Source organism: Heterodontus francisci, chromosome 14, assembly GCF_036365525.1.
Source record: "Heterodontus francisci isolate sHetFra1 chromosome 14, sHetFra1.hap1, whole genome shotgun sequence".
Taxonomy (NCBI): domain Eukaryota; kingdom Metazoa; phylum Chordata; class Chondrichthyes; order Heterodontiformes; family Heterodontidae; genus Heterodontus; species Heterodontus francisci.
Window position 1 is genome coordinate 13,260,747 of NC_090384.1, and position 15,265 is coordinate 13,276,011.

General features: G+C 47.6%; 1 protein-coding gene across 1 annotated transcript in view; it reads left to right on the top strand.

Annotated features, from left to right (window-relative positions):
* Positions 1-8,661, top strand: part of madd (MAP-kinase activating death domain) — a 426,952-nt gene extending 418,291 nt beyond the window's left edge. The window contains exon 33 of the mRNA XM_068046784.1: positions 3,075-8,661. Within this exon, the coding sequence (XP_067902885.1) occupies positions 3,075-3,176 (102 nt within the window). The 3' untranslated portion in view covers positions 3,177-8,661. The remainder of the gene's footprint in view (positions 1-3,074) is intronic.
* The last annotated feature ends 6,604 nt before the right edge of the window (positions 8,662-15,265 follow it).

A 15,265-nucleotide genomic window follows, 5' to 3' on the forward strand; every position in this document is an offset into this window, starting at 1 on the left:
TCCCGTCCCGTATCCCAGTGTGGTATGTGGGGTCCCGTCCCGTATCCCGGTGTGGTATGTGGGGTCCCGTCCCGTATCCCGGTGTGGTATGTGGCGTCTCGCCCCGTATCCCAGTGTGGTATGTGGCGTCTCGCCCCGGATCCCGGTGTGGTATGTGGCGTCTCGCCCCGTATCCCAGTGTGGTATGTGGGGTCCCGTCCCGTATCCCGGTGTGGTATGTGGGGTCCCGTCCCGTATCCCAGTGTGGTATGTGGGGTCCCGTCCCGTATCCCGGTGTGGTATGTGGGGTCCCGTCCCGTATCCCGGTGTGGTATGTGGCGTCTCGCCCCGTATCCCAGTGTGGTATGTGGCGTCTCGCCCCGTATCCCAGTGTGGTATGTGGGGTCCCGTCCCGTATCCCGATGTGGTATGTGGCGTCTCGCCCCGTATCCCGGTGTGGTATGTGGCGTCTCGCCCCGTATCCCAGTGTGGTATGTGGGGTCCCGTCCCGTATCCCGGTGTGGTATGTGGCGTCTCGCCCCGTATCCCAGTGTGGTATGTGGCGTCTCGCCCCGTATCCCGGTGTGGTATGTGGCGTCTCGCCCCGTATCCCAGTATGGTATGTGGGGTCTCGCCCCGTATCCCAGTGTGGTATGTGGGGTCCCGTCCCGTATCCCGGTGTGGTATGTGGGGTCCCGTCCCGTATCCCAGTGTGGTATGTGGGGTCCCGTCCCGTATCCCGGTGTGGTATGTGGGGTCCCGTCCCGTATCCCGGTGTGGTATGTGGGGTCCCGTCCCGTATCCCGGTGTGGTATGTGGCGTCTCGCCCCGTATCCCAGTGTGGTATGTGGCGTCTCGCCCCGTATCCCAGTGTGGTATGTGGGGTCCCGTCCCGTATCCCAGTGTGGTATGTGGGGTCCCGTCCCGTATCCCGGTGTGGTATGTGGGGTCCCGTCCCGTATCCCGGTGTGGTATGTGGCGTCTCGCCCCGTATCCCAGTGTGGTATGTGGCGTCTCGCCCCGGATCCCGGTGTGGTATGTGGCGTCTCGCCCCGTATCCCAGTGTGGTATGTGGGGTCCCGTCCCGTATCCCGGTGTGGTATGTGGGGTCCCGTCCCGTATCCCAGTGTGGTATGTGGGGTCCCGTCCCGTATCCCGGTGTGGTATGTGGGGTCCCGTCCCGTATCCCGGTGTGGTATGTGGCGTCTCGCCCCGTATCCCAGTGTGGTATGTGGCGTCTCGCCCCGTATCCCAGTGTGGTATGTGGGGTCCCGTCCCGTATCCCAGTGTGGTATGTGGGGTCCCGTCCCGTATCCCGGTGTGGTATGTGGCGTCTCGCCCCGTATCCCGGTGTGGTATGTGGCGTCTCGCCCCGTATCCCAGTGTGGTATGTGGGGTCCCGTCCCGTATCCCGGTGTGGTATGTGGCGTCTCGCCCCGTATCCCAGTGTGGTATGTGGCGTCTCGCCCCGTATCCCGGTGTGGTATGTGGCGTCTCGCCCCGTATCCCAGTGTGGTATGTGGGGTCCCGTCCCGTATCCCGGTGTGGTATGTGGGGTCCCGTCCCGTATCCCAGTGTGGTATGTGGCGTCTCGCCCTGGTCTATTGTGAGTTGGGTATGCTGGCTCGATCAGAATGTCACTGGGCCCAGGTGTGAAATGTGGTTGTCATCAAATAGATCGATCGACCCTTACACTGAGGAAAATGGTAGGATGGGCGTTATTACATATATATCTATTCTTTAGTGGCAGAGGACTGGCGGACAGCAAATATCACTCCTATATTTAAATTTTTAATGTCCTGTGGACTGTAGACTTTAATGTTGGCGGTAGGGGAGATAATGATACTTTACACAACAATGTAATAGATAAACATCTAGAAAGCAAAGATCTAATAAAGAGTAGTCAGCACGTATTTCAACAGGGATGGTCATGCTTGGCCTACATTTTTGAATTCTTTGAAGATGTAACAAAGGGTAGACAAAGGTAATGCAGTGAATGAAATGTATTTGGATTTTCAAAAGTGCCTTCGATAAGGTACTGTAGAGTAGACTCAGAACTAAGGTCAGAGCATGTGGAGTCAGGGGACAGGTAGCAGAATGGATAATAAGCTGGCTACAAAACAGAGCTAGGGTCAAGGGTAGATACTCAGACTAGCAAGTGGGAAGATGTATTTCACAGGGATCGTTGCTGGGTCCATTGTTTACATTAATGATTCAAACCCGAAATACAACTTGTAAATTTGCCGACAGCTCTACATTTGGAGCTATACAAAGGGAGAATGCAACAAAATACAGGAAGACATTAACAAATGCAGACTGGGTGGTTAATTGGCAAATTAATTCCAATATAGAGAAGTGTGAGGTGGTGCATTTTGGAATAAGGAAACCATGTATTGCTTGGGATAGAGGAGTGAGGGGATCCAGTGGTATAGATACACAAATCATTAACTGGACTGAGAAGATATGCTTATTTGGAAAGAGAAGGCTGAGGGTGATAGAGGTCTTTAAGAGAACAAAAGGGTTTGGTAGGGTAGAAGTGGAGAGTATGCCTCCACTAGTGGAAGAGACCAAAAGTAGAGGTAAATAAATATATGATAGTCACTAATAAAACCATTCAGGAGAAACTTCTTTACCCAGAGAGTGGTTAGAATGTGGAACTCACTACCGCTGGGAGTAGTTGGGGTGAACAGCAGAGATGCATTTAAGGGGGAAACTAGATAAACGCATGAAAGAGAAGGGAATAGATGGATATGTTGACAGGATGAGACGAGTGAAGTGGGAGGAGGCTGACATAGGATACAAACACCAGCATGGAGCAGTTGGACCAAATGGACAGTTTCTGTGCTGTAGACTCAATGAATTTTGATCACTTACAATAGGAAAAGTGCTGCAACACTGCAGCCAGCACATCTGAATTTTCAATATTTGATTGATATGCAGAAATAGAAACATTACAAAGCAGGTTGGTCTGATTCTGAGCGAGAGTGCACAAACCTGCGGCCAATTTCCAGAATGTTCCTGGTGGGTTAGTGTGAGTGTAAGTGGGGCTGGTTGGTTTGTGGTGGTTTTAACTCTCCCTCCTTGTCTTGTGCCAGGCCCATGAGATCTGTTATTCCGTGTTGTGTCTGTTCTCCTATATGGCCGCAGTTCGAGGGAAGGAGATGGAGAGCAAGAACAAGGTGAACCCGGCGCGGTAAGACATCAGCTCATCACACAACCCCCCAAACCCCACTACCCAACGTGGTGCCCTGCCTGCTCTCACCACCTAATTCAGCAATGCTGCAACTCAAATCGTGACAGGTTCATCGCAAGTAATGGCTGCTCAACTCGTGCTTGCTCCAAAACCACTGCATCTGCTCGAGGCTTCTCCAATCAACTGACCAGTTCAGGAAGTCCTCACTTGACTGTGTTTATATATATATATATGGAAATATATATATATATACACACACACATAAATACCGACTTCAGGACTGCAATGTTAAACTCACTTCAAATACAATCTTCAACATTGGTCCCACACTGCAAACCCACCCATCAAGGACCAGTCCTCTGCTGGATTCACTGCAAATACACCCATTGAGGACCATCCCTGCACTGGATTCACTGCAGATGCACACATCGAGGGACATTCTTGCACTGGGTTAACTGCATATTCACCCATCAAGGCCTAATCCTGCACTGGATTCCTTCAAAACTTAACCATTGAGGACCATTGCTGCATTGGATTCACTGCATAATCTCCCATTGAGGCCCACTTCCGCACTGATTTCACTGCATATCTTCCCATTGAGAACAACTATACTGGATTCACTGAATAATCTCCTGCAGAGGACCATTCCTGCACTGGGTTAACTTCATATTCTCCCATTGAGGACCAATCCTGCACTGGATTCGCTGCTTTTTTCCCACTGAGAAAGACTACACTGGATTCATTGGGCATTTGCCCATTTAAGACCACTCTTTTTTCACCGATTCACGCATTCAGGACTTCTACAATAGCTTCACAATATTAAAGCAGATGGGGCCACTTCAACACAGGATTCACTGCGAATGAGCCCACTCAGGACTGCTCCACTGAAATCACTGTCTCTTCACCCATACAGGATCACTAAGCACAGCAATTGCTACAAATTGACCCAGTGTGGATTGCTCCTCCACTGTGAATTAACCACTAAATCACTGAATTCACTGTAAATTTGCCCATTCAGTAGCTGTTTCCACACTGGATTCACCTATGGAGGAACAATCTTCCTCTAAATTTTCCCATGAGGATCAACCTTCAACTGGATTCACTCACTGAGGAGCAATCTTCCACTGGATTCACTGCAGACACCCCCTAGAAGTGTGACCCTCCTTTCACATAAAAGTTACCCCTAGTTGTTTTGCTGTGCCCGCTCTGTGTTCAGTGTAAAGAGTTGAGGTGTTGAGACTGTGAATGTTTTTCATTATTCTGCGTTGTTCTCCCCATCAGTCAGAGAGCTGAGCCAACCTCCGCCCCCGATCCCATTCCAGTTTCAATCCACGATGGCCTGGCAGTGCCTCTCGGACAGACTGAGCCCATGGCAACATGCCAACAGTTGCCCTTCACTCTAATCCTGCCCGTACTAGTGCAGAGCCCAGGCCTGATCACATGGGAGTTGTGGAGGGAGGCCCAGTTGGGAGGTACGTGATAGGAGTAGCCCAGCCTCCTGATCTGTAATGGCCTCCCCAAGACCCTTTGGCCTGCTGACTTCTCTCTACTCTGTGAAGGCTCATTGCGTTGGCATGTAACATCCTATCCTGCCAGCATAATGGCCACTGCTGCCCAGCACATAATGATGGCTGTTTACAATTCAGTAGGGATTTATAAGGAGCAGGCTGTCTTTGCCAGTCACCGATTGAACCTTTTTTGCCCGTTGGGTTAGAGGGATGTGTAACAGGCCAGGATCCTGCTTCTGGGTGCCAGTGGGTGACAGGAAAAGGCTGGAACCTTCCCACCAGCCTGAGACACACACTGCCTCCCAACACCACCCCAACAACAAACCGACTTCGAGCCAGCTCACAGTCACTGGCATATTTCAAACACTGCCTCTTGGTTATATAGCACTAAGAAGGGGTTCAGAATTGACTCGCCTTGAGTCCCCGCACCCCCATCACTCCCTGTGTGTGAAATAAGTACCTGATGTTTGCTGCCCACCCTGTATCTTTCATATCCCAACACCTTACCCTCCCTTTTCAAGCACTCTGCATCAGGGATGTATCGATGACAACTGCAATCCACTCATTTAAAGAGAGCCACTTTCTTCAGTGCAGAAGCCCGGAAGTAACTCAGAACCCGGAATGATAAAGGAGTAATCCTTTCCCTGTACCAAGACTGATAGAGGAGTAATGCTCTCCCTGAACCCAGAGTGATAGAGGAGTAATCCTCTCCCTGTACCCAGACTAATAGAGAAATAATCCTCTCCCTGAACTCAGAGTGTTAGAGGAGTAATCCTCTCCCTGTACCCAGACTAATGGAGAAATAATCCTCTCCCTGTACCAAGACTGATAGTGGAGTAATCCTCTCCCTGTACCCAGAGTGATAGAGGAGTAATCCTCTCCCTGTACCAAGACTGATAGAGGAGTAATCCTCTCCCTGAACCCAGAGTGATAGAGGAGTAATCCTATCCCTGTACCCAAACTAATGGAGAAATAATCCTCTCCCTGAACCCAGAGTGATAGAGGAGTAATCCTCTCCCTGTACCCAGACTGATAGAGGAGTAATCTTCTCCCTGAACGCAAAGTGATCGAGGAGTAATCCTTTCCCTGTACCCAGATTGATAGGAGTAATCTTCTCCCTGAATGCAAAGTGATAGAGGAGTAATCCTCTCCCTGAACCCAGAGTGATAGAGGAGTAATCCTCTCCGTGAACTCAGAATGATAGAGGAGTAATCCTTTCCCTGAACCCAGAGTGATAGAGGAGTAATCATCTCTCTGAACCCAAAGTAATAGAGCAGTAATCCTCTCCTTGAACCCAGAGTGATAGAGGAGTAATCCTCTCCCTGAACCCAGAGTGATAGAGGAGTAATCCTCTCCCTGAACCCAGAGTGATAGAGGAGTAATCCTCTCCCTGAACCCAGAGTGATAGAGGAGTAATCCTCTCCCTGAACCCAGAGTGATAGAGGAGTAATCCTCTCCCTGAACCCAGAGTGATAGAGGAGTAATCCTCTCCCTGAACCCAGAGTGATAGAGGAGTAATCCTCTCCCTGAACCCAGAGTGATAGAGGAGTATTCCTCTCCCTGAACCCAGAGTGATAGAGGAGTAATTATCTCTCTGAATGCAAAGTGATTGAGGAGTAATCCTCTCCGTGAACTCAGAATGATAGAGGAGGAATCCTTTCCCTGAACCCAGACTGATAGAGGAGTAATCATCTCTCTGAACCCAAAGTAATAGAGCAGTAATCCTCTCCTTGAACCCAGAGCAATAGACGATTAATCCTCTCCTGTACCCAGACTAACAGAGGTATAACCCTCTCCCTGAACACAGCTAGAGGATTAATCCTCTCCCTACACTCAGTGTAATAAAGGAGTAAACTTCTCCCTGTACCCAGAGTGATCGAGGAGTAATCCTGTCCCTGAACCCAGATAATGGATTAATCCTCTCCCTGAACTCGGTGTAAGAGAGGAGTAATTCTCCCTGTACCCAGAGTGCTAATGTAATTCTCTCCCTGTACCCAGAGTGCTAGTGTAATTCTCTCCTGTACCCAGAGTGATAGTGTAATTTCCTCCTGTACCCAGAGTGCTAGTGTAATTCTCTCCCTGTACGCAGAGTGATAGTGTAATTCTCTCCTGTACCCAGAGTGCTAGTGTAATTCTCTCCCTGTACCCAGAGTACTAGTGTAATTCTCTCCCTGTACGCAGAGTGCTAGTGTAATTCTCTCCCTGTACGCAGAGTGCTAGTGTAATTCTCTCCCTGTACGCAGAGTGATAGTGTAATTCTCTCCTGTACCCAGAGTGCTAGTGTAATTCTCTCCCTGTACCCAGAGTGATAGTGTAATTCTCTCCTGTACCCAGAGTGCCAGTGTAATTCTCTCCTGTACCCAGAGTGCCAGTGTAATTCTCTCCTGTACCCAGAGTGCTAGTGTAATTCCCTCCTGTACCCAGAGTGCTAGTGTAATTCCCTCCTGTACCCAGAGTGCTAGTGTAATTCCCTCCTGTACCCAGAGTGCTAGTGTAATTCTCTCCTGTACCCAGAGTGATAGTGTAATTCTCTCCTGTACCCAGAGTGTTAGTGTAATTCCCTCCTGTACGCAGAGTGATAGTGTAATTCTCTCCTGTACCCAGATTGATAGTGTAATTCTCTCCCTGTACGCAGATTGATAGTGTAATTCTCTCCTGTACCCAGAGTGCTAGTGTAATTCTCTCCTGTACCCAGAGTGCTAGTGTAATTCCCTCCTGTACCAAGAGTGCTAGTGTAATTCCCTCCTGTACCCAGAATGCTAGTGTAATTCTCTCCTGTACCCAGAGTGATAGTGTAATTCCCTCCTGTACCCAGAGTGCTAGTGTATTTCTCTCCTATACCCAAAGTGAGAGTATAATTCCCTCCTGTACCCAGAGTGATAGTGTAATTCTTTCCTGTACCCAGAGTGATAGTGTAATTCTCTCCCTGTACGCAGATTGATAGTGTAATTCTCTCCTGTACCCAGAGTGCTAGTGTAATTCTCTCTCGACGCAGAGTGATAGTGTAATTATCTCCCTGTACGCAGATTGATAGTGTAATTCTCTCCTGTACCCAGAGTGCTAGTGTAATTCTCTCCCTGTACCCAGAGTGCTAGTGTAATTCTCTCCTGTATCCAGAGTGATAGTGTAATTCTCTCCTGTACCCAGAGTGATAGTGTAATTCCCTCCTGTACCCAGAGTGTTAGTGTAATTCCCACCTGTACCCAGAGTGCTAGTGTATTTCTCTCCTGTACCCAGAGTGATAGTGTAATTCCCTCCTGTACCCAGAGTGCTAGTGTAATTCTCTCCTGTACCCAGATTGTTAGTGTAATTCCCTCCTGTACGCAGAGTGATAGTGTAATTCTCTCCTGTACCCAGATTGATAGTGTAATTCTCCCTGTACCCAGAGTGCTAATGTAATTCTCTCCCTGTACCCAGAGTGCTAGTGTAATTCTCTCCTGTACCCAGAGTGATAGTGTAATTCCCTCCTGTACCCAGAGTGCTAGTGTAATTCTCTCCCTGTACGCAGAGTGATAGTGTAATTCTCTCCTGTACCCAGAGTGCTAGTGTAATTCTCTCCCTGTACCCAGAGTGCTAGTGTAATTCTCTCCCTGTACGCAGAGTGCTAGTGTAATTCTCTCCTGTACCCAGAGTGCTAGTGTAATTCTCACTCTGTACGCAGAGTGATAGTGTAATTCTTTCCTGTACCCAGAGTGATAGTGTAATTCTCTCCCTGTACGCAGATTGATAGTGTAATTCTCTCCTGTACCCAGAGTGCTAGTGTAATTCTCTCTCGACGCAGAGTGATAGTGTAATTCTCTCCCTGTACGCAGATTGATAGTGTAATTCTCTCCTGTACCCAGAGTGCTAGTGTAATTCTCTCCCTGTACCCAGAGTGCTAGTGTAATTCTCTCCTGTATCCAGAGTGATAGTGTAATTCTCTCCTGTACCCAGAGTGCTAGTGTAATTCTCTCCTGTACCCAGAGTGCTAGTGTAATTCTCTCCCTGTACGCAGAGTGATAGTGTAATTCTCTCCTGTACCCAGAGTGCTAGTGTAATTCTCTCCCTGTACCCAGAGTGATAGTGTAATTCTCTCCTGTACCCAGAGTGCTAGTGTAATTCTCTCCCTGTACGCAGAGTGATAGTGTAATTCTCTCCTGTACCCAGAGTGCTAGTGTAATTCCCTCCTGTACCCAGAGTGCTAGTGTAATTCCCTCCTGTACCCAGAGTGCTAGTGTAATTCCCTCCTGTACGCAGAGTGATAGTGTAATTCTCTCCTGTACCCAGATTGATAGTGTAATTCTCTCCCTGTACCCAGAGTGCTAGTGTAATTCTCTCCCTGTACGCAGATTGATAGTGTAATTCTCTCCCTGTGCGCAGATTGATAGTGTAATTCTCTCCTGTACCCAGAGTGCTAGTGTAATTCTCTCCTGTACCCAGAGTGCCAGTGCAATTCTCTCCTGTACCCAGAGTGATAGTGTAATTCCCTCCTGTACCAAGAGTGCTAGTGTAATTCCCTCCTGTACCCAGAGTGCTAGTGTAATTCTCTCCTGTACCCAGCGTGTTAGTGTAATTCCCTCCTGTACCCAGAGTGCTAGTGTATTTCTCTCCTATACCCAGAGTGATAGTATAATTGCCTCCTGTACCCAGAGTGCTAGTGTAATTCTCTCCTGTACCCAGAGTGTTAGTGTAATTCTCTCCCTGTACGCAGATTGATAGTGTAATTCTCTCCCTGTACGCAGATTGATAGTGTAATTCTCTCCTGTACCCAGAGTGCTAGTGTAATTCTCTCTCTGTACGCAGAGTGATAGTGTAATTCTTTCCTGTACCCAGAGTGATAGTGTAATTCTCTCCCTGTACGCAGATTGATAGTGTAATTCTCTCCTGTACCCAGAGTGCTAGTGTAATTCTCTCCTGTACCCAGAGTGCTAGTGTAATTCTCTCCCTGTACGCAGATTGATAGTGTAATCCTCTCCCTGTACGCAGAGTGATAGTGTAATTCTCTCCTGTACCCAGAGTGCTAGTGTAATTCCCTCCTGTACCCAGAGTGTTAGTGTAATTCCCTCCTGTACCCAGAGTGTTATTGTAATTCCCTCCTGTACGCAGAGTGATAGTGTAATTCTCTCCTGTACCCAGAGTGATAGTGTAATTCTCTCCTGTACCCAGAGTGATAGTGTAATTCTCTCCCTGTACGCAGAGTGATAGTGTAATTCTCTCCCTGTACGCAGATTGATAGTGTAATTCTCTCCTGTACCCAGAGTGATAGTGTAATTCTCTCCCTGTACGCAGAGTGATAGTGTAATTCTCTCCTGTACCCAGAGTGCTAGTGTAATTCTCTCCCTGTACGCAGAGTGCTAGTGTAATTCTCTCCCTGTACCCAGAGTGATAGTGTAATTCTCTCCCTGTACGCAGAGTGCTAGTGTAATTCTCTCCCTGTACGCAGATTGATAGTGTAATTCTCTCCCTGTACCCAGAGTGATAGTGTAATTCTCTCCCTGTACCCAGAGTGATACTGTAATTCTCTCCCTGTACGCAGATTGATAGTGTAATCCTCTCCTGTACCCAGAGTGATAGTGTTATTCTCTCCCTGTACCCAGAGTGATAGTGTAATTCTCTCCCTGTACGCAGATTGATAGTGTAATTCTCTCCCTGTACCCAGAGTGATAGTGTAATTCTCTCCCTGTACGCAGAGTGCTAGTGTAATTCTCTCCCTGTACCCAGAGTGCGAGTGTAATTCTCTCCCTGTACACAGATTGATAGTGTAATCCTCTCCTGTACCCAGAGTGATAGTGTGATTCTCTCCCTGTACCCAGAATGATGTAGGAATAATCCTCCCCTATACCCAGAGTGATAGATGAGTAATCCTCTCCTGTACCCAGAGTGATCGTGTAATTCTCTCCCTGTACCCAGAGTGATAGTGTAATTCTCTCCCTGTGCGCAGATTGATAGTGTAATTCTCTCCTGTACCCAGAGTGATAGTGTAGCTCTCTCCCTGTACCCAGAGTAATAATCCTCTCCTGTACCCAGAGTGATAGTGTGATTCTCTCCCTGTACCCAGAGTGCCAGTGCAATTCTCTCCTGTACCCAGAGTGATAGTGTAATTCCCTCCTGTACCAAGAGTGCTAGTGTAATTCCCTCCTGTACCCAGAGTGCTAGTGTAATTCTCTCCTGTACCCAGCGTGTTAGTGTAATTCCCTCCTGTACCCAGAGTGCTAGTGTATTTCTCTCCTATACCCAGAGTGATAGTATAATTGCCTCCTGTACCCAGAGTGCTAGTGTAATTCTCTCCTGTACCCAGAGTGTTAGTGTAATTCTCTCCCTGTACGCAGATTGATAGTGTAATTCTCTCCCTGTACGCAGATTGATAGTGTAATTCTCTCCTGTACCCAGAGTGCTAGTGTAATTCTCTCTCTGTACGCAGAGTGATAGTGTAATTCTTTCCTGTACCCAGAGTGATAGTGTAATTCTCTCCCTGTACGCAGATTGATAGTGTAATTCTCTCCTGTACCCAGAGTGCTAGTGTAATTCTCTCCTGTACCCAGAGTGCTAGTGTAATTCTCTCCCTGTACGCAGATTGATAGTGTAATCCTCTCCCTGTACGCAGAGTGATAGTGTAATTCTCTCCTGTACCCAGAGTGCTAGTGTAATTCCCTCCTGTACCCAGAGTGTTAGTGTAATTCCCTCCTGTACCCAGAGTGTTATTGTAATTCCCTCCTGTACGCAGAGTGATAGTGTAATTCTCTCCTGTACCCAGAGTGATAGTGTAATTCTCTCCTGTACCCAGAGTGATAGTGTAATTCTCTCCCTGTACGCAGAGTGATAGTGTAATTCTCTCCCTGTACGCAGATTGATAGTGTAATTCTCTCCTGTACCCAGAGTGATAGTGTAATTCTCTCCCTGTACGCAGAGTGATAGTGTAATTCTCTCCTGTACCCAGAGTGCTAGTGTAATTCTCTCCCTGTACGCAGAGTGCTAGTGTAATTCTCTCCCTGTACCCAGAGTGATAGTGTAATTCTCTCCCTGTACGCAGAGTGCTAGTGTAATTCTCTCCCTGTACGCAGATTGATAGTGTAATTCTCTCCCTGTACCCAGAGTGATAGTGTAATTCTCTCCCTGTACCCAGAGTGATACTGTAATTCTCTCCCTGTACGCAGATTGATAGTGTAATCCTCTCCTGTACCCAGAGTGATAGTGTTATTCTCTCCCTGTACCCAGAGTGATAGTGTAATTCTCTCCCTGTACGCAGATTGATAGTGTAATTCTCTCCCTGTACCCAGAGTGATAGTGTAATTCTCTCCCTGTACGCAGAGTGCTAGTGTAATTCTCTCCCTGTACCCAGAGTGCGAGTGTAATTCTCTCCCTGTACACAGATTGATAGTGTAATCCTCTCCTGTACCCAGAGTGATAGTGTGATTCTCTCCCTGTACCCAGAATGATGTAGGAATAATCCTCCCCTATACCCAGAGTGATAGATGAGTAATCCTCTCCTGTACCCAGAGTGATCGTGTAATTCTCTCCCTGTACCCAGAGTGATAGTGTAATTCTCTCCCTGTGCGCAGATTGATAGTGTAATTCTCTCCTGTACCCAGAGTGATAGTGTAGCTCTCTCCCTGTACCCAGAGTAATAATCCTCTCCTGTACCCAGAGTGATAGTGTGATTCTCTCCCTGTACCCAGAGTGATGTAGGAATAATCCTCTCCTATACCCAGAGTGATAGATGAGTAATCCTCTCCTGTACCCAAAGTGATCGTGTAATTCTCTCCCTGTACCCAGAGTGATCGTGTAATTCTCTCCCTGTACCCAGAGTGATAGTGTAATTCTCTCCCTGTACGCAGATTGATAGTGTAATCCTCTCCTGTACCCAGAGTGCTGGTGTAATTCTCTCCCTGTACGCAGAGTGCTAGTGTAATTCTCTCCCTGTACCCAGTGTGATAGTGTAATTCTCTCCCTGTACGCAGAGTGCTAGTGTAATTCTCTCCCTGTACCCAGAGTGATAGTGTAATTCTCTCCCTGTACCCAGAGTGCGAGTGTAATTCTCTCCCTGTACGCAGATTGATAGTGTAATCCTCTCCTGTACCCAGAGTGATAGTGTGATTCTCTCCCTGTACCCAGAGTGATGCAGGAATAATCCTCTCCTATACCCAGAGTGATGTAGGAATAATCCTCTCCTATACCCAGAGTGATAGATGAGTAATCCTCTCCTGTACCCAGAGTGATCGTGTAATTCTCTCCCTGTACCAAGAGTGATAGTGTAATTCTCTCCCTGTGCGCAGATTGATAGTGTAATCCTCTCCTGTACCCAGAGTGATAGTGTAGCTCTCTCCCTGTACCTAGAGTAATAATCCTCTCCTGTATCCAGAGTGATAGATGAGTAATCCTCTCCTGTATCCAGAGTGATAGAGGATTAATCCTCTCCTGAGCCCAGATAGAGGATATATCCTCTTCTTGAACTCAGTGTAACAGAGGAGTAATTCTTCCTGTACCCTGAGTAATAGTGGAGTAATCCTCTCCCTAACCCATGTACTCAGACAGGTTATTGTGACTTGTTTAGATTAGTTATTTTTCTTACTGGCAGTGATGTCGACACATGACTCCTCCACACTTTTTAATCCCTCCCCACCCCCTGTCAGCCCCACTTTTGAGAATCAAGCTGATGGGAAGTGATATAGTGAGTATATATTGTAAGGAGTGACCACTGTCCGAGTGTCTGATGAAGCCTGGATCTTCAGCTTGTCTTCAGCCAGCTTCATATTCTGCTGTATGTTGTGTGTGTTTTTCTGTTGGTTTTTCTGATCTAGTTTGGCCAGAAGGGTTTTTATTTTTTGTGTTTGATGCTTGCTGCTGTAGGATGGGGATTTCTGGTGTAAATATTTCAGTATTACATGTATTTATAGCACTGTACAGTACCTTGAATGTTGCAATAAAACCTTGTCCATGTGCCTCTGTCTTGCTCCTATCTCTCAGGTCCTTCTCCATCACCTGCAAACCTGACACACCTTTACTCCTCCTCCCTCCCAAAGGTGTTAGCTCTTGCTCAGGAACCAACCCCCCACAACTCATGTAGTGCTCAGATCGCCATGTGTGTTCGTGGGGCGTGTAATTGGAGCATTAGGATTGGGTGGGGGGGCATCACGGTGAAAACCGGTCCCGTTCGCAACTCTCATCCTCACAACCACACACACTGGGCATTCTGTATCCTAGCGCAGAGCCACCGGGTAACAATGGGTCACAGAGCCTAGACTAATATTCTCCTCCAGCCCCTCATTCTTTCTGTCTGGCTCTTGCTCTCATTGTCTCTCTCTCTCTTACACTATCTCTCTCACACTCACACTGTCTCTTCACACACACCATCTCTGTGTCTCTTGCATACTCTCATTTGTTCTGTCTCTCGCTGTTGCTCACAGCCTGTTCCACTTGCTTTATTCTGTTCTCGCACTCTTGCGCACACTCTCTTACTCTATCTCTGTTTCTCTCTCTTAGAATTCACTCTCATACTCTTGCTCACTTTTTTTAGAACATTACAGCGCAGTACAGGCCCTTCGGCCCTCGATGTTGCGCCGACCTGTGAAACCATCTGACCTACACTATTCCATTTTCATCCATATGTCTATCCAATGACCACTTAAATGCCCTTAAAGTTGGCGAGTCTACTACTGTTGCAGGCAGGGCGTTCCACGCCCCTACTACTCTCTGAGTAAAGAAACTACCTCTGACATCTGTCCTACATCTATCACCCCTCAACTTAAAGCTATGTCCCCTCGTGTTTGCCATCATCATCCGAGGAAAAAGACTCTCACTATCCACCCTATCTAACCCTCTGATTATCTTATACGTCTCTATTAAGTCACCTCTCCTCCTTCTCTCCAACGAAAACAACCTCAAGTCCCTCAGCCTTTCCTCGTAAGACCTTCCCTCCATACCAGGCAACATCCTAGTAAATCTCCTCTGCACCCTTTCCATAGCTTCCACATCCTTCCTATAATGCGGTGACCAGAACTGCACGCAATACTCCAGGTGCGGCCTCACCAGAGTTTTGTACAGCTGCAGCATGACCTCGTGGCTCCGAAACTCGATCCCCCTACTAATAAAAGCTAACACACCATATGCCTTCTTAACAGCCCTATTAACCTGGGTAGCAACCTTCAGGGATTTATGCACTTGGACACCAAGATCTCTCTGTTCATCTACACTACCAAGAATCTTCCCATTAGCCCAGTACTCTGCATTCCTGTTACTCCTTCCAAAGTGAATCACCTCACACTTTTCCGCATTAAACTCCATTTGCCATCTCTCAGCCCAGCTCTGCAGCCTACCTATGTCCCTCTGAACCCTGCAACATCCTTCGGCACTATCCACAACTCCACCGACCTTAGTGTCATCCGCAAATTTACTAACCCACCCTTCTACACCCCCTTCCAGGTCATTTATAAAAATGACAAACAGCAGTGGCCCCAAAACAGATCCTTGCGGTACACCACTAGTAACTAAACTCCAGGATGAACATTTGCCATCAACCACCACCCTCTGTCTTCTTTCAGCTAGCCAATTTCTGATCCAAAGCTCTAAATCACCTTCAACCCCATACTTCCATATTTTCTGCAATAGC